This window comes from Gymnoscopelus braueri (assembly GCF_963280865.1).
Source record: "Gymnoscopelus braueri genome assembly, chromosome: 13".
NCBI classification, from domain to species: domain Eukaryota; kingdom Metazoa; phylum Chordata; class Actinopteri; order Myctophiformes; family Myctophidae; genus Gymnoscopelus; species Gymnoscopelus braueri.
In genome coordinates this window covers 22,567,382-22,585,851 of record NC_137615.1, presented here as the reverse complement: position 1 = coordinate 22,585,851, position 18,470 = coordinate 22,567,382, and the positions used below count along the sequence as shown (strand labels likewise).

At 42.8% G+C, this 18,470-nt stretch overlaps 1 protein-coding gene across 1 annotated transcript; it reads left to right on the top strand.

The window, feature by feature from the left end:
• The first annotated feature begins 1,791 nt into the window (after positions 1-1,791).
• On the top strand, positions 1,792-17,222 carry st8sia6 (ST8 alpha-N-acetyl-neuraminide alpha-2,8-sialyltransferase 6). The gene is made up of 7 exons (XM_080448504.1): positions 1,792-2,473; positions 4,658-4,747; positions 4,965-5,042; positions 7,521-7,665; positions 14,679-14,791; positions 14,932-15,024; positions 15,110-17,222. The coding sequence occupies exons 1-7, from the start codon at positions 2,376-2,378 to the stop codon at positions 15,585-15,587; spliced, it is 1,095 nt and encodes a 364-aa protein (XP_080304630.1). The 5' UTR covers positions 1,792-2,375; the 3' UTR covers positions 15,588-17,222.
• The last annotated feature ends 1,248 nt before the right edge of the window (positions 17,223-18,470 follow it).

The following is an 18,470-nucleotide window of genomic DNA, read 5'->3' as shown; positions in this document are numbered from 1 at the left end:
CAGCAGCTAGAGTTCTTACAAGAACCAGGAGGTATGACCACATCACCCCTGTTCTTGCTTCACTGCACAGGCTACCAGTGGCGTTCAGAATAGATTTTAAAATGTCATTGTTTGTTTTTAAAGCACTGAACGGACTTGCTCCTATTTATATTTTTGACCTCCTGTCTCCCCACAAACCCACCTGCAATCTTAGATCAGCACACAAACTTTTACTTGTCCCCCCCCAGACAAACCTTGTGACGGAAGGTGACAGGGCATTCGCTGCTAGGGCTCCATTTCTGTGGAACCAACTCCCCCTGCAAATTAGACAGGCCACTTCGGTGTCCATTTTTAAAAGCCTTATAAAAACTCATTACTTTAGAATGGCCTTTAGCTAGAAGGAATAGCTATTTCTCTGCTTTCACTCTTATTTTTGGTCTTATTATTTTTGTATGGTTCCTTTGTTTTTACATTTTACATCATTGAATTGCCTTTATATTCCCTGTGTATGTATTGTATTTGTATTGTTAAGCACTTTGTAAACCTGTTTTTGAAAAGTGCTATATAAATAAAGTTAATTATATTATATTATATATTCATCATAAGATCAGGTGGTCATAACTAAACAGCCTCATAAAAGTCCATTGCAAACTCCAAGGGTTTCATTGTTTTGCGGGTAGGGTTGGGATGGGTGTTTAACACAACACAGTCAAGTGGTGAAATCATTGGTAAACAGAGCTCCGGTCATATTAATTTGGGAGTTTCCATTCAAAACAGAACACGTCAAACCATGCTTGTAGTGCAGCAGAGAGGAACCAAAATGTCCACTGGAATTGGGTGTGGCATCGATTAGTGAGCATTCATCGTTTACTGTGTGTATCAGCGGAATACCATTTTTTTTTACATAACATTTCTGAAACATGTTTGAACATGACCTCAAAGACTCAAATTATTACCCCTCTCATCACACAGTCAGTAGGGGAAAAAAGCAACCAAACAAAAGCCAAGCCATAGATGACTTATGTCTCCCCTGGGTATCACTTCTCCTCTCATGTCTGACTCTGTTCTCTCTCTCTCTCTCTCTCTCTCTCTCTCTCTCTCTCTCTCTCTCTCTCTCTCTCTCTCCCTCTGTTTTGTGCTTCCTCACATTTCCACTAAGTGTTGGGGTTGTTTCCCTGGTGATCTGGACGGCAGAGCTGCCATGTCATGAACATGTCTCTATCTCAGTGGAGTCCATACAGACTTCCCCTCCCGGGGCCCCACTTGGTCAGCTTTCAGCCTGAAAGCCCTCTCGCACCTATACGGGTGAGAAACAACTCCTTTATTATTAGCACCCATGAGCTGACACTGCTGGCACAGGTTCGTTTGAAAGTCTCATTCCAAGAAACGTTGTAAAACTCTGTGCACAGTGTGTGCGTGCGTGTGTGTGTGTGTATGTGTGCGTGTGCGCGCACGCGTGTGTGTGAGTGTGAGTGTGTGTAGGTAGGGCAGCAGGTTGGGGAGATAGGAAGCTGGATTGGTGGATATTCCACGCCCCTCCTCTTCTCTGGCGCACGCACACACACACACACACACACACACACACACACACACACACACACACACACACACACACACACACACACGCTAAAGTCAAGAGACAGACCATGGTCTAATTTAGTACTGGGCACCACTCATGTTACTGGCTCCTTTTTGTGTAAAGGGGAGAGGGGCTTGAGCTGTGGGCGGGGGATAGCTGAAAGAGGGTGGGGTGAGAGGGTAGAGGCTGAGCTAGGGGGAGGAGAATGAAGAAGGGAGCAACAGCTTTAGCTTTGGGACAACGGGGCAAAGTAGGACTGTACTTGCTCTTGTTCAGTCTGACTGAACAACTGAGAGAGAGAGAGAGAGAGAGAGGGAAAGGATAGAGAGAGACAGAGCAAAGAAGATGGGAGGACAGGGGACACATCGATTGGATTAAATGCAGATGTAAGAGAAAGAAGGACGGACTCCAAACTCTGTTGATCTGGACGGACAAACATACATAGGGGAGAAAAAGAAAACTAGTGGTGTACAGAAGAAAGAGGACTTGTTTGCTTGAGCAACACCAACGATATGATAGCCTGATAACAGAGAGGAGGCTGTTCTTATCGGTGCAAGAGAGATTGAGAGAGAGAGATTGAGAGAGAGAGCCAGTGAGAGGAAGAGAAAAACAAAACAAAGGGAGCGTGTTGAGGCAAAAAGATTAACACACTGTTGAAAGAGTGAACCGGGAGAAAGAGCCACGGAGGGGAGGCGGTGAAAGGAAGAAAAGAAAAGTAGGGAACAGCAGGAGAGACATAACAAACAAAGGTAAAACACCAAGTGCTGAGCAGCCTTAGGTAAAGTGCTGAAACGGCAGAGGAAGTAGACTGAGAGGTATGAGGGCAATGCTCTTGAAGCTGCTGTTCTCCTTGATGCTGACCCTCCTCATCTTGGGTACATCGTCCCTCCTCGTCTGGTACGTGTTCAATGACAGGTGAGTCTCAGGTGAGAATGACTCGCCACCCCCACCGCTCTCCGATTTCCATGTAACCTGGTATGGCAGGTATGGCATGGCAGGGCAGGGTAGAGGTGTAAAGTAACTATAAGAACATTTACTCAAGTACAGTACTTAAGTACAATTTTCAGGTATTTTTTACTTTACTGGAGTGTTTCCAATATTCAATTTTACTTTCACTTCTACTCCACTACATCTCAGAGACAAATGTTGCACTTTTTACTCCACTACAATTATTTGAAAACTTTAGTTACTAGTTACTTTGTAGATTTGGATTATTACAAGCATACTACATAGCCCTATATAAAATGTGCTATTTTCAAAAGATTTTTATTCATTTTATACAGGTTTATACAAACCTGTGAAATGGGACATTCCGCATAATGAGTGCTTTCTACTTTTGGCACTTAAAGTACATTTTGATACCAATACTTTTGTACTTATACTCAAGTAAATTTTGAATTCCGGACTTTTACTTAGTATTTCTACATTGCCATATTGATACTTTTACATAAGTCAAATATTTGAGTGCCTTTTCCACCACTATCCCTGGGGCAACAGGGCGGGGAAAACTACAATTCATGGTCCTCCTGGTAAAGGGGAAGGAACAGGCATGCAGGGACTACAGGTTTTCAACTACAGGTTTTCAAGTTCTTCCACATTACAAACCCCCGAATAGACGTCAAATAAATGATGTTGATGACCTAGGTGTTTTACAGTGTGGCACTGTCTGGAGGGCCCAAGCCACACTTGCGTGTGAGTGTGTGTGTGTGTGTGTGTGTGTGTGTGTAGCCTATAAAATACAGTGTTGATGGCATCAACGTGAAATCCACATGGAAGCCATGACTTTATTAGATCCTGTCTTGTTTTCAACTCATAGCATGCATAGATCTTAGATTCATGTGATATGATTAGTTTACCTCATGTTAAAAAAAAAGAAAAGGGGAGACAGAAGTGTTCATCCACATCATCCTCCACCTGCTAAAAGTTCATCTATTATTTACAATATAGTTGACCGCGAAATTATACTGGTTTACAAAAGGTAATTTAGCGACATTATATTTTAGGCTTTAGGCCTATAGTTAACAGCGAAACTCGTCTGTAGGCCTATCAGACACATTCGGTTATAGGCTAGTCAAATTATTCAAAGTTAATTGGGTTAAAGCAACAACGGATAATTAGCGTTTAATTGGAATTTGAACCGTCACTTCACACTCGTGCTAACAGCCCCTGACACTCCACCACACACTTGATACCCGTCTATCTTCACCTGTGTTCTTGTCAGAGTCTTCGTTTACATTTGGCGGGCATCTTTGCCTGTAGTCGTGCATAGCCAGGCCATTTAGCTTGTCATCTATCTCAGTGGTTCTCAACTTGTGGGTCGGGAAAATGGGTAATGCCTCAACTCCTACAATTCCAAGCTGTTAGGGTGGGGGGTCCCCAGTTCAAATATGAATATTTTGGGGGGTCGCAGCCTGAAAAGGTTGAGAACCACTGATCAATCTGACACTATCCTGTTGACAGCAACAAAATGTCATGTCAAGAGGAACAGGAACAGGATGTTTAGTTGGAAACGACGCTACTTGCTGCAACCATAATCTGTAGGCTGCAACTCCTAACCACTGTCTGGAGCATGGGTGTATATGAGTATGTTGCAGTATTTCCTGTCCGTCAACTAGAACAAGCCTGTTTAAATGTCTTTGGACAGAACTTTAGACTCTGGTTATGCTGTATCTAGTGGTACATTCACAAACTCTCTCAAACATTCACAAGCAGGCTATAGGCTAGGCCTACATAGGCCTATGGTTGTTCTAATGCCTTATAGTTAGGCAATAGGCTATACATGTTAATACTACCTCATATACAATGGCCAACGGTTTGTCATTGGTTGGTTTTCATTAGAGATTACAGTAGATGTAAAAATTGGCCGTGGTAGGCTATGCCTGTTGGTTTGTGGTAGGCATCCGAGGTGTTGAATTAATTATCACCCGAAAACTGTGGATTAAGGATGTGAAACTCCAAAATGGATGGGGAAACGTCTCTGTCAACGTCAGAGCTGAGTCAGAGCCAATTAGGTTACAGCTATCCGTTTGCCTTTCCTTTCTGTTTTCCATATTTTACTCAGATAATTGTCCCTTTCATCTTTTCTGTTTCCCTTCACAGCAATGTGAATCCTCCTGGCCCTTTTAATCATGCCCAGAGACACAACGGGTTTGCATGGGGCAAACCCTCTGAACCATGTAAAGACTGCAAGTGAGAGCAAACATCATCATTGGAATTATTTTAAGAACGTTATCCTTTCACTATAATTTGATATGTGATACCAATTTAAACCACTGACTGTGAATTTGTATGCCGTGTGTGTGTGTGTGTGTGTGTGTGTGTGTGTGTGTGTGTGTGTGTGTGTGTGTGTGTGTGTGTGTGTGTGTGTGTGTGTGTGTGTGTGTGTGTGTGTGTGTGTGTGTGACAGGGGAGACATCATTGAAAAAGTAGTAGAGCGTTACTCTCAGATCTGGAGGAAGCAGGAGGACAATGTCAAAAAGTTCAGGTGACTAAACAACATTTACATTTTAAAGCCTCCAAATGTTTCAGAGCATCAAGATATAGCATCTTGATTGGGTTTGTAAAAAAAGAAAAGAGGAACATCTACAGACCGACATGGAAGTAAGCGTAGAACTGGAAACACCCCCACACACACACACACACACACACATTTGCATGCAGTAGCTCCTGCAGTAAGCCACCCAACCGCAAATTCCGCATATTCCGTTTTTCTTGACACTTTGTACACACACACACACACACACACACACACACACACACACACACACACACACACACACACACACACACACACACACACACACACACACACACACACACACACACACACACACACATTTGCATGCAATAGCTCCTGCAGTAAGCCACCCAACCGCAAATTCCGCATGTTCCGATTTTCTTGACACTGTGTACACACACACACACACACACACACACACACACACACACACACACACACACACACACACACACACACACACACACACACACACACACACACACACACACACACACACACACACACCGATTCATGCATGCAAACAGTCTCACACACAGTTTTTTGATTGATTGATTGAATATTTTATTAGGCAAAAAAATGTAAAACAGCACAGTTACATTTAAACAAGTAAGACGCGCGAACGCGGTAAGCGAACGCAAAAAAAGAAAAAAAAGAATGAAAAAAAATATTTAAAAAAAAGTAACCAATAATTTTTTTTTTTTTTTTTTTTTTAAAAATCTGCGTTAAAAGGAGCATCTTCGAAAAATACAAATTCACCAAAAAAAAACTTGGAATGTTTTTGAACAATTCAACAAAGTGTTTGAAGTGCCTGTTTCACCCACTTCCGGGGGGCGGAGCCAAAATCCGAGCCCGATGTATTTGTTCGTAGACCCCCACTTAGGGGGGGTAGAAAAAGTTTGGGAGCGATTCGGGCACTTTTCATTTAACATGGGGTTTCAATGGGGAGTTTTTAGGAGCCTTCTCCGGGGCGTGGCTTCCGGGGGAAGGGGCGGGCTTAAACGCAACCTTGACAGGTGTGTTCAGTTTTCAAAGACCTTTCATTTGATGTATGGTACGTCTAAATTGGACATTTACTTATCTCAGAGGAGCTGCACACAGGCAGCGCACACGGAGACACAGACGGAGACACAGACGGAGACACAACCCGAGCAGGGTTACATAGTAAGCTCCACTTGGTCGGAGGCGCGGCTTCGCCGCGCCTCCTCCCGCGTTCGCAAATACTTTGTCTAACAGGTCCATTCATAAAAGTCCTTGCGGACTTGTTTCCAATGAGGGCCTTGGTATTTAATTCATAGGCTCTCGATATACAGAGCAATCTTCGTTCCTACTCTCACCTATGGTCATGAAGTGTGGGTCATGACCGAAAGAATAAGATCGCGGATTCAAGCGGCCGAATTTAGTTTTCTCAAACGGGTGGCCGGCCTCGAGATAGGGTGATAAGTTCAGTCATCCGTGAGAGACTCAGAGAGATCTTGTGACAGTTGCTTTTGTTTGATTCCCCTATTTAATGTTTTTCGTTTTGTACCAGTTTACTTTACCCACATGAACCCTATAGCGCCCTATTCTGGGCATGTCATAATAGGTGAACATTCTGTGAAAGTAGGCAAACATTCAGCGAAAATAGCAGATCTACATGCTCACAATGCGTCACGTTGCAGCAAAGCCTTGTGAACGCTGTCGTGGAGGAGAGGGTATACGGTTCGGGGAGCTAAGGGTTGCTTCACTGCTTTTTGCGGATGATGTGGTCCTGATGGCACCATCGGTCCGAGACCTTCAACTCTCACTGGATCGGTTCACGGTCGAGTGTGCGGTTGCTGGGATGAGGATCATCTCCAAATCTGAGGCCATGGTTCTCAGCAGGAAACCGATGGCTTGTGCACTCCGGGTAGGGAACGAGAATTTGCCCCAGTTGAAGGAGTTAAAGGGGTCTTGTTCACAAGTGAGGGGAGGACAGAGCAGGAGATCAGCCGGAGAATTGGACCAGCAGGAGCGGTATTGCAGTCGCTGTAATGCACTGTTGTGACGAAAAAAGCTGAGCCAGAAGGCAAAGCTCTCGATATACAGAGCAATCTTCGTTCCTACTCTCACCTATGGTCATGAAGTGTGGGTCATGACCGAAAGAATAAGATCGCGGATTCAAGCGGCCGAATTTAGTTTTCTCAGATGGGTGGCTGGCCTCGAGATAGGGTGATAAGTTCAGTCATCCGCGAGAGACTCAGAGAGATCTTGTGAGATCTGCTATTGTAGATCTGCTATTTTCGATTAACGTTCCCCTCAGAATAGGGATGCTAGGGTTAAGTGGTTAATCCAACATTCCTATCACACAAAGATTTGGCAGCCCACCTGTAGTAACTCTGAGGACCCCCCAGGGGTCCCGGACCCCCTGTTGAAGACCCCTGATATAGGGTTTAAGTCGTTAACCAAGGGTTTGTTGCTCTCTAGATCTCAGCTGAACAGCAGGTGCCACGGACTCACCAAGGCTATCGTCACCAAGTCCAATACTCCGTTGGGATCCAAGCTTGTGTATGACGGTGAGAAAAAAAGATCCCTCAAGGTGACTCCAGAGATCTTCAACACGTTCACAAAGGTGGGTGGGTTCGTTTTTCACTTTACTGCACAGCAAAAATCTGGAGGGTTCTTTCAGCTCAAAGTAAAACAAATGGACCTGTAAGGGTACAATATTACACTCTCAGAGTTAAGTTATTTCATTTGTAACATTGTTTCAAGTTTGAAACATTTTCAGCGCAGAGAAGTAGCCTTACTGGATCAGAGTGAACAGGCCAGATAGGAACCTTTTAGGATGGAGACTCTTTTTCTATGCACTATATCCGCAGTGGTGGACGAAGTACTCAACCCCAGTACTTGAGTAAAAGTAATTGCTCAATGCATTGCTGTAATGTTTTCACAATGAATTCATAGAACTTTGTAAGCGATGTAGTTTGTCTTCAGTAAAAACAGTAAGCATTTGAAAAAGTTATTTTATGTCTGTGTGTGTGTTTTTCATAACATGTACTTCAGATAAGGCCATTGGGTGTTCTTTGAGGTTTGTCAGGCTGATTCAGCTGCTGATCAGACTCAGCTTGTTCTTCTCCTGCTGCCGCCATTGCCGTGTTTTGTTTTGTTTTGTTTTGAGTTGAAACAAGAACTCAAAAAAGTGATGGATATATGGATAGGTTTTTGCGCCTGGATGACGTATTTTCGCTTTTATGTAGATCAAGGGTCTTCAACATTTTTCAGGTCAAGGACCCCTTAGCTGATAGAGAGATAAAGCAGGGTCCCCATACTGTATATTCTTATTTTTTAGAATGCTTTCCATTCTGTCATACAGAAACGTGAATGGCGTGTGCATTGTGGCCTTGCATAGAAATTTTAAATTCTGTTCAGCTCACAACCCACTGAACCCAGACATCGTCATTGAAATTGTCAGCCAGCTCTGTGCAGTTTTGGAGAAAAGTAAAAAATCCTGACGTAAACACAGACGTCATCCAGATTTAAAGTAGGGACTACTTCATCTGCAGTCAAATGCTCTACCACTGAGCTATTCCCCCTCTCACTGCTACACATGGCAGAGTTATTTTTGCTTAACTTTTTCCTGAAAGGCAACCATGGGGACCTCAGCTGTACCAAAGACATTATTCCCAGGGTGACGTTCTGCAACACACACACACACACACACACACACACACACACACACACACACACACACACACACACACACACACACACAGACACACACACACACACACACACACACACACACACACACACACACACACACACACACACACACACACACACACACACACACACACACACACGTGTGTGTGTGTGTGTGTGTGTGTGTGTGTGTGTGTGTGTGTGTGTGTGTGTGTGTGTGCGTGCGCGTGCGTGTTTGTAAACTTTAAACTCCTTGTTGAAAATGTCTCTAGTCTCTAATATCTGTGCACATTACATTTATAACAAATCTATAAGCTTACAGGGATTATTTTTACAATGAATACCAGTTTATTCTTCCCGGTAGGCACCAGTTGCAAAGTGAAAAGGTTGAGCACGGGACCCTTTGAGCTGCAGTCAGTGCTCTACCACTGAACTTCTCTTGTTTTGTTTTGAGGATTTGGGACATGAGAAAGGATTGGAACAAGAGTTTGTTTACCACTGCTGTTCTTACTGTATGTGAATTGAATATGGGTGGTGTTAGTTCACTACACACATACATTAGTTATCCGTAAAGAATACCACGATTTCGCAAAATAAGCGAATTTACATCTGAAGTCCTTTACAAAACCAAATGATTACAATAACAATAAATACTATCAAATATTGTCACAGTATCAGAATCACAGTGTCAAATACAGTGATTAGGATAGTATATTGTATACTGTGTATTGTTGTACTGTACTGCAGCCTATACTGTGTATATTGTATAGATATATTGTATACTTTATTTTAAGAGCACCTGAGAGCACTGTCTCATGTAACCTGAATCCAAAAATTCCTGGCATGGAGACACAGCTGAGTCACAGATAGACGCCATTTCCAGACCAGGCTCTACACTCTGATATCACGAACACCAATGGCTCTTAACAACTTTCTCTTAGGATACACTACACTACAATAAGGTTTGGTATCTAGTTGTAAAGTATGTATAACTACTTCCAAAGATGTGCCATCCACTTCCAGTTAGTTTCCGACTAAATAATAATGATAAATAGGATATAGGATTAGGTCAAGGTGTTTCAACATATTGAAAAATCCAATACAACAGTATTATAACAGGAGTTGCTGGAAAAACACAAATCATTATCTGTATACCAGAAGGAAATGTCAGGTAGAACGGACATTAGGATAAAGCTTTAGAAGTTACTGTATGCTCAGCAATATATTGCTCAACAATCCAAATTTAATTTGCTGTTTCTTAAGTATGTCTCTTGTCACATCAGCGATCTCCATATATGGGCAATAAACGGGACAAGGGTTGACAGATACAGAGATCTCCATATATGGGCATATTGGTCGGATCCGGTGCGACGTAGGTGTGAGGGACGCGTAGTGTCCCGAACGGGCCTCTCGTCTTTTACATTAACTCTATTTTGACTTTATAAAGACCACATTCCTGACCTAAATATTGAAAGCTCGCCACTGTAAAGGTCAGGGGCCATCCAGATTTGAACTGGGAACCTCCTGATCAGCAGTCAAATGCTCTACCACTGAGGCATACATACCCCCTTCTAAAGGAGGAAAAACACATATTATCTTATTTACAATGTTTATATCTAGCAGACAGAGCTGTGGACGAGGGAGTCTAATCCCAGCAAACACATGAAACGAAAGAAAATTGAATAAGGAAAGGGAACAGCAGGACAGAGGAATATGTAACACCACAATTTATTTTGGGTGTGTCATCATTTATTTGCTTAAAACTCAGCACAACAACTTGCTGAGACACCTCACCTTGGCGGTGTGACTCTGCTCATGTGATATTACAGATCACCTGCGCAAGCATGACACAGAAACTGAGATCACAAACCTACTTAAACTACCACATATTATAGTACAATCCATAGAACCACAGTACAATCCACAGAATCATCCTATGAACAATATGAACCAAATGCCACAGGGAGGAGGCCGGGGAGGTTGAGGGAATTTGAAAACTGACAGCTGTACAACCAGCTGAGACAGCGAAGCACGTAGAATGAACAGTGAACAGAGACTGCTTAAATGAACCGCCTGAGATGCACTGTGGGTATGAGGGCGTGTGTGAGTTAGCTTGGAGCGAATGAGAATGAAGAGAAGTTGAACGTGGAGAGACAGACTGATTTGTAGGTATATGTATTAATTGACTTGTTAGAGAATGAATGGGGGGGGGGGGGGTCCGGGGAGTGAGCTATATGTAAACCTCCTGCCTTCGGTGCCTACATGAACTATCACTATACGCTGAATTTATAATTCCAGAATAGTAGTACAGATTTTAGTCACACCATTGTAACGGTCAGGGTCCAGAACTGGTACTGAACTGGTAATGTTGCTACAAGGCCTGAATGTGGGAGTATGTATTTTTTTTAATTATTGATTGATTGAATACTTTATTAACAGTTTGCAAAAAACGTGGCATAGATTTATACAAAAGAATGCTAAAAGGATAACCCAATGAGCCCAGGGCTTGTTTCCATTGAGGTCCTGTGTATTCAATTCCAGGTGCTCTTTTAGAGCGGTTTTGAAGGAGGGTAAATAGTCACACTTTTTTATGACATTCTGGCGACATAGCAGTAGAGCAAATTTAACCCCATTTTTGTGCGGAAGCTGGGTTCAGTGAGATCAGTGGGGCTCCTTCTGTGTGTCTTTTACGCTATTGAAGTAGTCCAACAGGTAAATGGGTATCCTTGTTTTCTCACGTATCTTGAAGACCAGGACCATTGCAAGTTGCTTTACTCTGTCCTCTACCCTGAGCCATCCCACCCTAGCATAGCGGGTTAGGTGAGTTCTGGGTGTAAGGCCTAGTAGTAACCTGACCAGTTTGTTTTGAGAGGTCTGCATTTTTCTTTTTATGCCTTTGAGGTGTTACGAGGTGCATGCATTGTCAAAATGACATTGGATGAGTGCTCCAGCTAGTGTCCTCAGTGTCACTCAATCTCATTATTTAATCACCCCTTGTTAACCACCATCTTTAAAATAAACTCCATTAAACCTTTCTAAAAAACAAAACCAAAAACAAAATAATACCTGGAATTTATATAGCGCTTTTCTAAGAACTCAAAGTCATTTTACGTGTGTGGGGGCCAGGGGGAGAGGAAAAAAGGGGAAAAAAAGTTTTTAGGAAAATAATTAAAAGCAATAAACACTAAAAAACAAGAGTTGAAATCAAAGTCAACTCGGAAAGGCAATTCTGAACATTTGGGTTTTAAGGGCGGTTTTGAAAGTAGGGAGGGAGGGGGCATCTCTGATATGTTTGGGGAGTGCATTCCAGAGGGAGGGGCAGCCACAGAGAAAGCCCTGTCGCCCAGGTTCAGAGACTGGTCTTGGGGACCTCCACGAGGCCAGCATCACTGGACCTGAGGGAACGGGACGGAGCATGCGGCTTGAGGAGGTCAGAGAGGTAGGGGGAGCCAGGTTGTGGAGTGCCTTACAGGTGGTGAGCAGTATTTTAAAGTGGATTCTTTGTTTGACAGTTAGCCAGTGGAGGTCGTGGAGGACTGTTGTGTTATGGTCTCTGGAGTGGGTACTGGTGAGCAGGCGAGTTTTGAACATATTGGAGTTTATTAAGGGCTTTGGAGGTGATGCCATGGAGCAGGGGTGGGCAGCATTTATTTCCAGAGGGCCATACTGACTTCAATAAAGTGAGTGAAGGGCCACACACACATTGTACAATTGAATTGAAACTTGAAACACATAGTGCTGAATTATGTTAAAACTGCATGATTTTGTTAGACATGCCAGACTACTTTACAATAAGGTCCTTGCTTTAACAACAACAATTTTCAGTTACAAAATGTTGATCCTCTTTCAATGCCGTTTCAACTTTTAAATGAGCCTATAAATGTATACAGTGTCTTATCTGATATGCACCACTCAAAAGGTCACTGATAAAACACATTGCATTATGTTATAAATATGGACTCAAACAAACAGGAGAAGGCCGCACACCAGTATTGATAAGGTGCTGCTGACCTTGGTAAATACTTCTATAAGTGAAGAAAAGGCTGCACACTAAAGCTGCGTTCACACGGGCAGATACAAAGATACATGCTACCATTCATTTTCAATGGAAGCCAGCGACATGAAGATACAAAGATACATGGTACGTAGCTGGCGGGAGCTTAAAATGCCTATAAACTGGGAGGGAATATGTGCCATCTTGAAAACGATGCCTTTCCAGAAGTTAGATTTTCCTAGATTTTTTGTATGTTATTTAGCATACCCAATAGAACAGAATCCATTGAAAATACCTTCTATAAATTATTTGGGGTTTCAACCATATACTAACCTATCTAATATTGGATTCATTGCAAACAAACCACTAGGGGGCGATCCCAACTTGCTTGCGATGGTTTTTGAAAACCTTATGCCCATACCACCATGCCAAAAATAAAAAAGTAGTCACCAAGTGCACAATTGCTATGATTTTTTACATATTCCCTCCCCGCTTATAAGCATGTTAAGCTCCCGCCAGCCATCGTGGACGCCAACTTGAAAATTATGCGTTTCTAGAAGTTCGATCTTCCTATTTTTTTGGTGTGTTATTTAGCATACCCAATAGTAACAGAATCCATTGAAAAATCTCTTCCATCAATTATTTGGGGTTTCAACCATACCTATCTAATATTGGATTCATTGCAAACAGACCACTAGGGGGCGATCCCAACTTGCTTGCGATGGTTTTTGAAAACCTTATTCCCATACCTAACACCATGCCAAAAATCAAAAAGTAGTCAACAAGTGCACGATGTTGATGATTTCGGACAAATTCCCTCCCAGCTATAAAGTACAATCTGTTAATGCCATGTCTTCTGATACTGGTACTGGTACAGGTGACCAGTTGCTACAAGTTCTGAATCCAGACGTTTGTGGTCACACAATCTCATTAATTAACCACCCTCCCAGATCCCTATCTTGACCACAACACCACACCAAACCATGCCGGTTATGATACGGCAGGTTCAGGAGCCACTAGCATCTTTAAAACACCATTTTAGCTTTTATAAAAAACACATTACTGAATAGATATTCAATAATATTAAATTAATTCCCTTTTAACCCATTAAAACCGGGAAAGCATCTGTGTAATTTTAGATTTTAACCACTTTAACCATTATTTTATACTTTGGCTATTCAGAAATAGCAGCATGCTCTATGAGCTTGTAGTTCTGCTATATATATTATTTTTAATGTTTTTTGAATATATATTATAGCAAACATTTTTCACTCAAATCTTTGCTTCTGGGGGTCCCTGGAACAAAATAATTTAAGATGGGTGGTCCGCGGCCAAATACATATCATTTTGGGGGTCCTTGACATGAAAAAGTTTGAGCACCACTGATTTAGCAACATAAGTTTTTCAGAAAACTGTTAGGATTTAGAAGGCATTATTAGAATCAGCCTCAGGTCTTAATGGATTAAATGGTCAGGGAGCACCAAGATTTGACCTCTTTGACATCTGCAGTCAAATGCTCAACCATTGAGCTATACCCCTCAGTAGCTGCATCTTAGAAATTCCTATTCTCTGCGTAACTTACTCAACCATTGCTTACCGTAAAACACAATAGGCCTATAACACATTCTACACCATACTTATGCAATGACTATTGGGACTAGGACCTCTGGATGTTTAGTTAGGATATAAAGTTGTTATCATAGACATCATTCCCAGGCCAAGGCTTGACCTTCCTCCTCCATCACACATAACAGGCCATATCTGTTCATCTGTGTGTGTGTGTGTGTGTGTGTGTGTGTGTGTGTGCGCGTGCGTGCGTGCGTGCGTGCGTGCGTGCGTGCGTGCGTGCGTGCGTGCGTGCGTGCGTGCGTGCGTGCGTGCGTGCGTGCGTGCGTGCGTGCCTGTGTGTAACATATATATTTAACAGTTGCTGTTGGTCTTGATTTCAGGAGCAACCCTTTACAAATAAAACTTGGGACACATGCGCTGTTGTTGGGAATGGAGGAATCCTGGCCAACAGCACTTGTGGAGAGAGGATAGATTCTGCTCAGTTTGTTATCAGGTGGGGTTCCATACATGATTTCACAGCTCAATGTCAATACAGCAAAAGAATAGCATTCATTCGACCCCCCTCTGTCAAATGTACATATGGTGATATTACATCATGGCGATTTGACATCTTGGCTCCTTTCTCTCTTTTAGATGCAACCTTCCTCCTTTGGAAAATGGCTATGAGAAACATGTGGGCAACAAGACCAACCTTGTGACGGCAAACCCAAGCATCCTTCTAGAGAAGTAAGTGTATCAATGTGTGGGACCAGATGCCAACCCAGCAGTCTTGAGTTACGTCTAACATCTCGCTTTCCTGTACATTTGTCAGGTTTGGAGGTCTGCTGGAGCGACGCCGTCCGTTTGTGGAGAGTCTGCGCAGGTACGGTGACTCGCTGATGGTCCTGCCTGCCTTCTCTTATGGTCATAATACACCTGTGTCCTTACGGGCCCTGTATACAATCCAAGACTTTGAAAGCCCCACCCGCCCCGTCTTCTTCAACCCAGAGTACCTCCAGAATCTGGCCCGCTTCTGGCAGTCCCAAGGTCTGAAGGCAATACGGCTGAGCACTGGCATAATCATGGCTAGTTTGGCACTGGAGGTCTGTGCCAATGTACATTTGTATGGATTTTGGCCATTCAACCAGCACCCACATGGACACTATCCCCTCACCGAACACTACTATGATGACAGGCGTCATAAGAAGACAATCCATGCCATGCCTGCTGAATTTGACCACTTGTTGAGGCTGCACAGTCAGGGCGTGCTCAGGATACACCTGGGAGAATGCCTGCCAGCCCCCAGGTAGTCTATGCTACCCGGAGACAAGCCCGCAGCCATGGCGCACGCAAATGGAGCACGCAAATGGAGCACGCAAATGGAGCTTTGTGCCTTCTCTCTAAAAGTCACCCAGAAGTCTTAATCGGTCACTCACAACACCTGTCACACATCCAAGTGCTAGATCTGATGCATCTGTGGCACAGATGTGGATCTCAGCAGAATGCAGTGAGAGTTCGTATTTGGGCTTATAGTCCTCAGATCATACTAAAGGTTGTGGGGACCTAATGCTGAGCAGGCCTTTCAGCAGTCAACATTATTTGCACTGAGATCGAAATGCTACAATCATAAATGGGACAAAAACTGAACATATGACATACTATGCATAGTATCATGATTGTGTATCTGCAGTTGTATTTATTATCATGATCATTCCAGCTGGTGTCTGGAGGAAGATTTGTTTTGTTCAAACTGGAAAGCCATTTCATACATCAAAGATATTTGGTGTGGGCCTTTTTGCAGGGCTGCATTGTAGTGCCTTATGTGAATGATATTAATGACAATAATCAAATGAACTATGAAGGTGTTTAGCTCAAAATGATTGTATTTTGGGGGGGAAACAAAACAAACATTTTGTTTTTGCGTGAACAATCTTAAGTGTGGGTGATACGACATTTGGCACTTCTGTGAGTGCATTTCACCACAAATTCTGGTATACAGTACACTCTGACCAACGTGTACAGTAGAATGTTAAAGAGAAATGTGTTTGAATGTCACCTAGGGTAGGCTATACTGGCTAACACAGTAATGTTACGTAAGGTGGTTTTGAGAGATCATGTGTGTTCCCTCTCACCCCTTGTAATTTGCCAGTCCTGGATATAGCACAGAGATGAACCGGACCTCATCCCCTGGTCTCAGTCTCTCTCCAGGGGTTTTGTTCTCCACCCTGCACAACAGAACCTCAAAGGAGTCTCTGGCCGCACTGGGACCCAGTGTGCTCAGTCGCACTGGTGGGCTGTGGGCTACAGAGGACCCTGAGCTCGGCTCCGAGCCCAAGTCTAAACAGAGAGGCCACAGAGAGAAACACAAGTGGTAACCATTTCCTGGAAGTCCCTCGTCGTAAACGTTGCCATGGTGAGCGGTTTACCTAGGAACATACTGTAACTGTGACGGTGCACAAATGTTAGTGCAATATGATAGATCAGCGATCCCCACCCTGTGGGCTAGGGTCCATAGGTGGGCCGTGACGATATTGCAAGTAGGCCCCCAAGTAATAGACAAAACACGAAGATTTCATTGATAATATAAAATTTATATAAGTGTTTTAATGTAAAAAAAAATCGATTGATTGATCATTAAAATAAACGTGTTCTGAAAATGCACACGGCCCACACCCATCTGACCACTTAAGTGGTGAAAGCTGCTGCTGACCGTAATGCCTTTTGAACGAGTTCCCTCTGGTACTATGGAAACGGAGAGGATCTCAAATCAATGCAACTGACAATATTGCATATATACTGTCTTTGCAAATGTTTTGCCATATTGTAATAATGTAGGTACACTACTGTAGATACACACTTTTCTTGGTCATGGATTTCCATGAAAGCTTTGTTGAGCCAACTTTGAAATCATGTGAATGTCTGTAAATCTTATCTGTGAATAAAAAAGTGCCAATAATAATGGGAATTAAGTGAATACATATTTATCATAGCTCTGATTGTCTCTTGAGACTGTTGGTCATGCGAGAATCAAAGCATCTAACTAGCCGATGGTACAGTAAGTGTGGTATTTCTTACCAATATTTTCAGTGCCTGTTTGCCTGTTTCTGGACTGACAGTGTTTTATCTCAATATCTTCACATAGTAGACTATGGCTTGTTTATGAGTACTATAAATCCTTTCATAGGCTGGGGTGAGCGCCATATGGTATGATGTAGTAGTTTATGTGAGACATGGTGTCATTATTTTTATTCCTTTGCTCTTTCTTCTGGGTTACAAGGTAGTCTTTTTACAGCATCTGATCTACTACATTCATGCCTTGGTCTGATACTTCAAGCATGGCCAGTCCCCACCTGGGTGATTTTGAGATATCTTACTGCATCTTCCACTCAAGTAAGTCTTGTTCAAATGTGTCCTACACTGTCTGGATTCTCCAGCCCAAAAATTCACATTGTTAGTGTGTCGGCAGTCGGCACATCAAGTAAATGTCACATGTAGACGACATGCTGTTATTTAGATTATAAACCTTAAAATAGCCTCCAAAAACCCACAGCCACTCAAGTTTGTCCTTCTCCCCTCCGACTCCACCTCCAATGCTGCCTCTATGAGTGGGTTATCCTGGCAATTAGTCCACTTGAATCCTAGCGTCCCTATTCTGGGGACTTTTTGTGAAAATTGCATTGCATTGCAATGCGTTTTGAGCTTGTAGATCTGCTATTTTTGGAGAAGACATTGAGTGTAGTAGAGGGGTAAAATTAGAGGGTCTAGTATAGACCCCTGGGGAACTCTTGTCAATTAAGTATAATAGGGTTGAAGTAGTTACAAGGATGGAATGTTAAGTTTCTTTTTACAGAGGATCAAAAGTTGCTATTCCACAAGTACTCGAGATTCCACTTCATACATCCAGCTGCATAACCCTGCTTACTCCCACTGGACAATCTCCAGGGAGCATTTTTTTTCTCTTCTTCTTCTTATTTCAGGGAATCACAAAAGCACACTTTCCATTTCCATTTTTACACTCTGTCTAGTCTAGTCTCTCTGGGCAGTTCAGCTGTTAAAACTCTAATGAAGAGAGACAGCACAGAGTGGGAGAATGTCAGAAGATTATTTTCCTTTTCCACAAAATTTTCAAAATGCTTTAAAATTCCTTACTTCTAACTTCTGGAAAATTCTGTAAAATTTGTAAAGGAATTTAG

What these genes read in the sequence shown, in the direction of transcription:
- st8sia6 (XM_080448504.1), top strand. Translation starts at nt 2,376, where the DNA reads ATGAGGGCAATGCTCTTGAAGCTGCTGTTCTCCTTGATGCTGACCCTC. An exon ending in GAACCATGTAAAGACTGCAA is followed by an intron (nt 4,748 to 4,964) that starts GTGAGAGCAAAC and finishes TGTGTGTGACAG; the next exon opens with GGGAGACATCATTGAAAAAG. An exon ending in CCAAGCATCCTTCTAGAGAA is followed by an intron (nt 15,025 to 15,109) that starts GTAAGTGTATCA and finishes TACATTTGTCAG; the next exon opens with GTTTGGAGGTCTGCTGGAGC.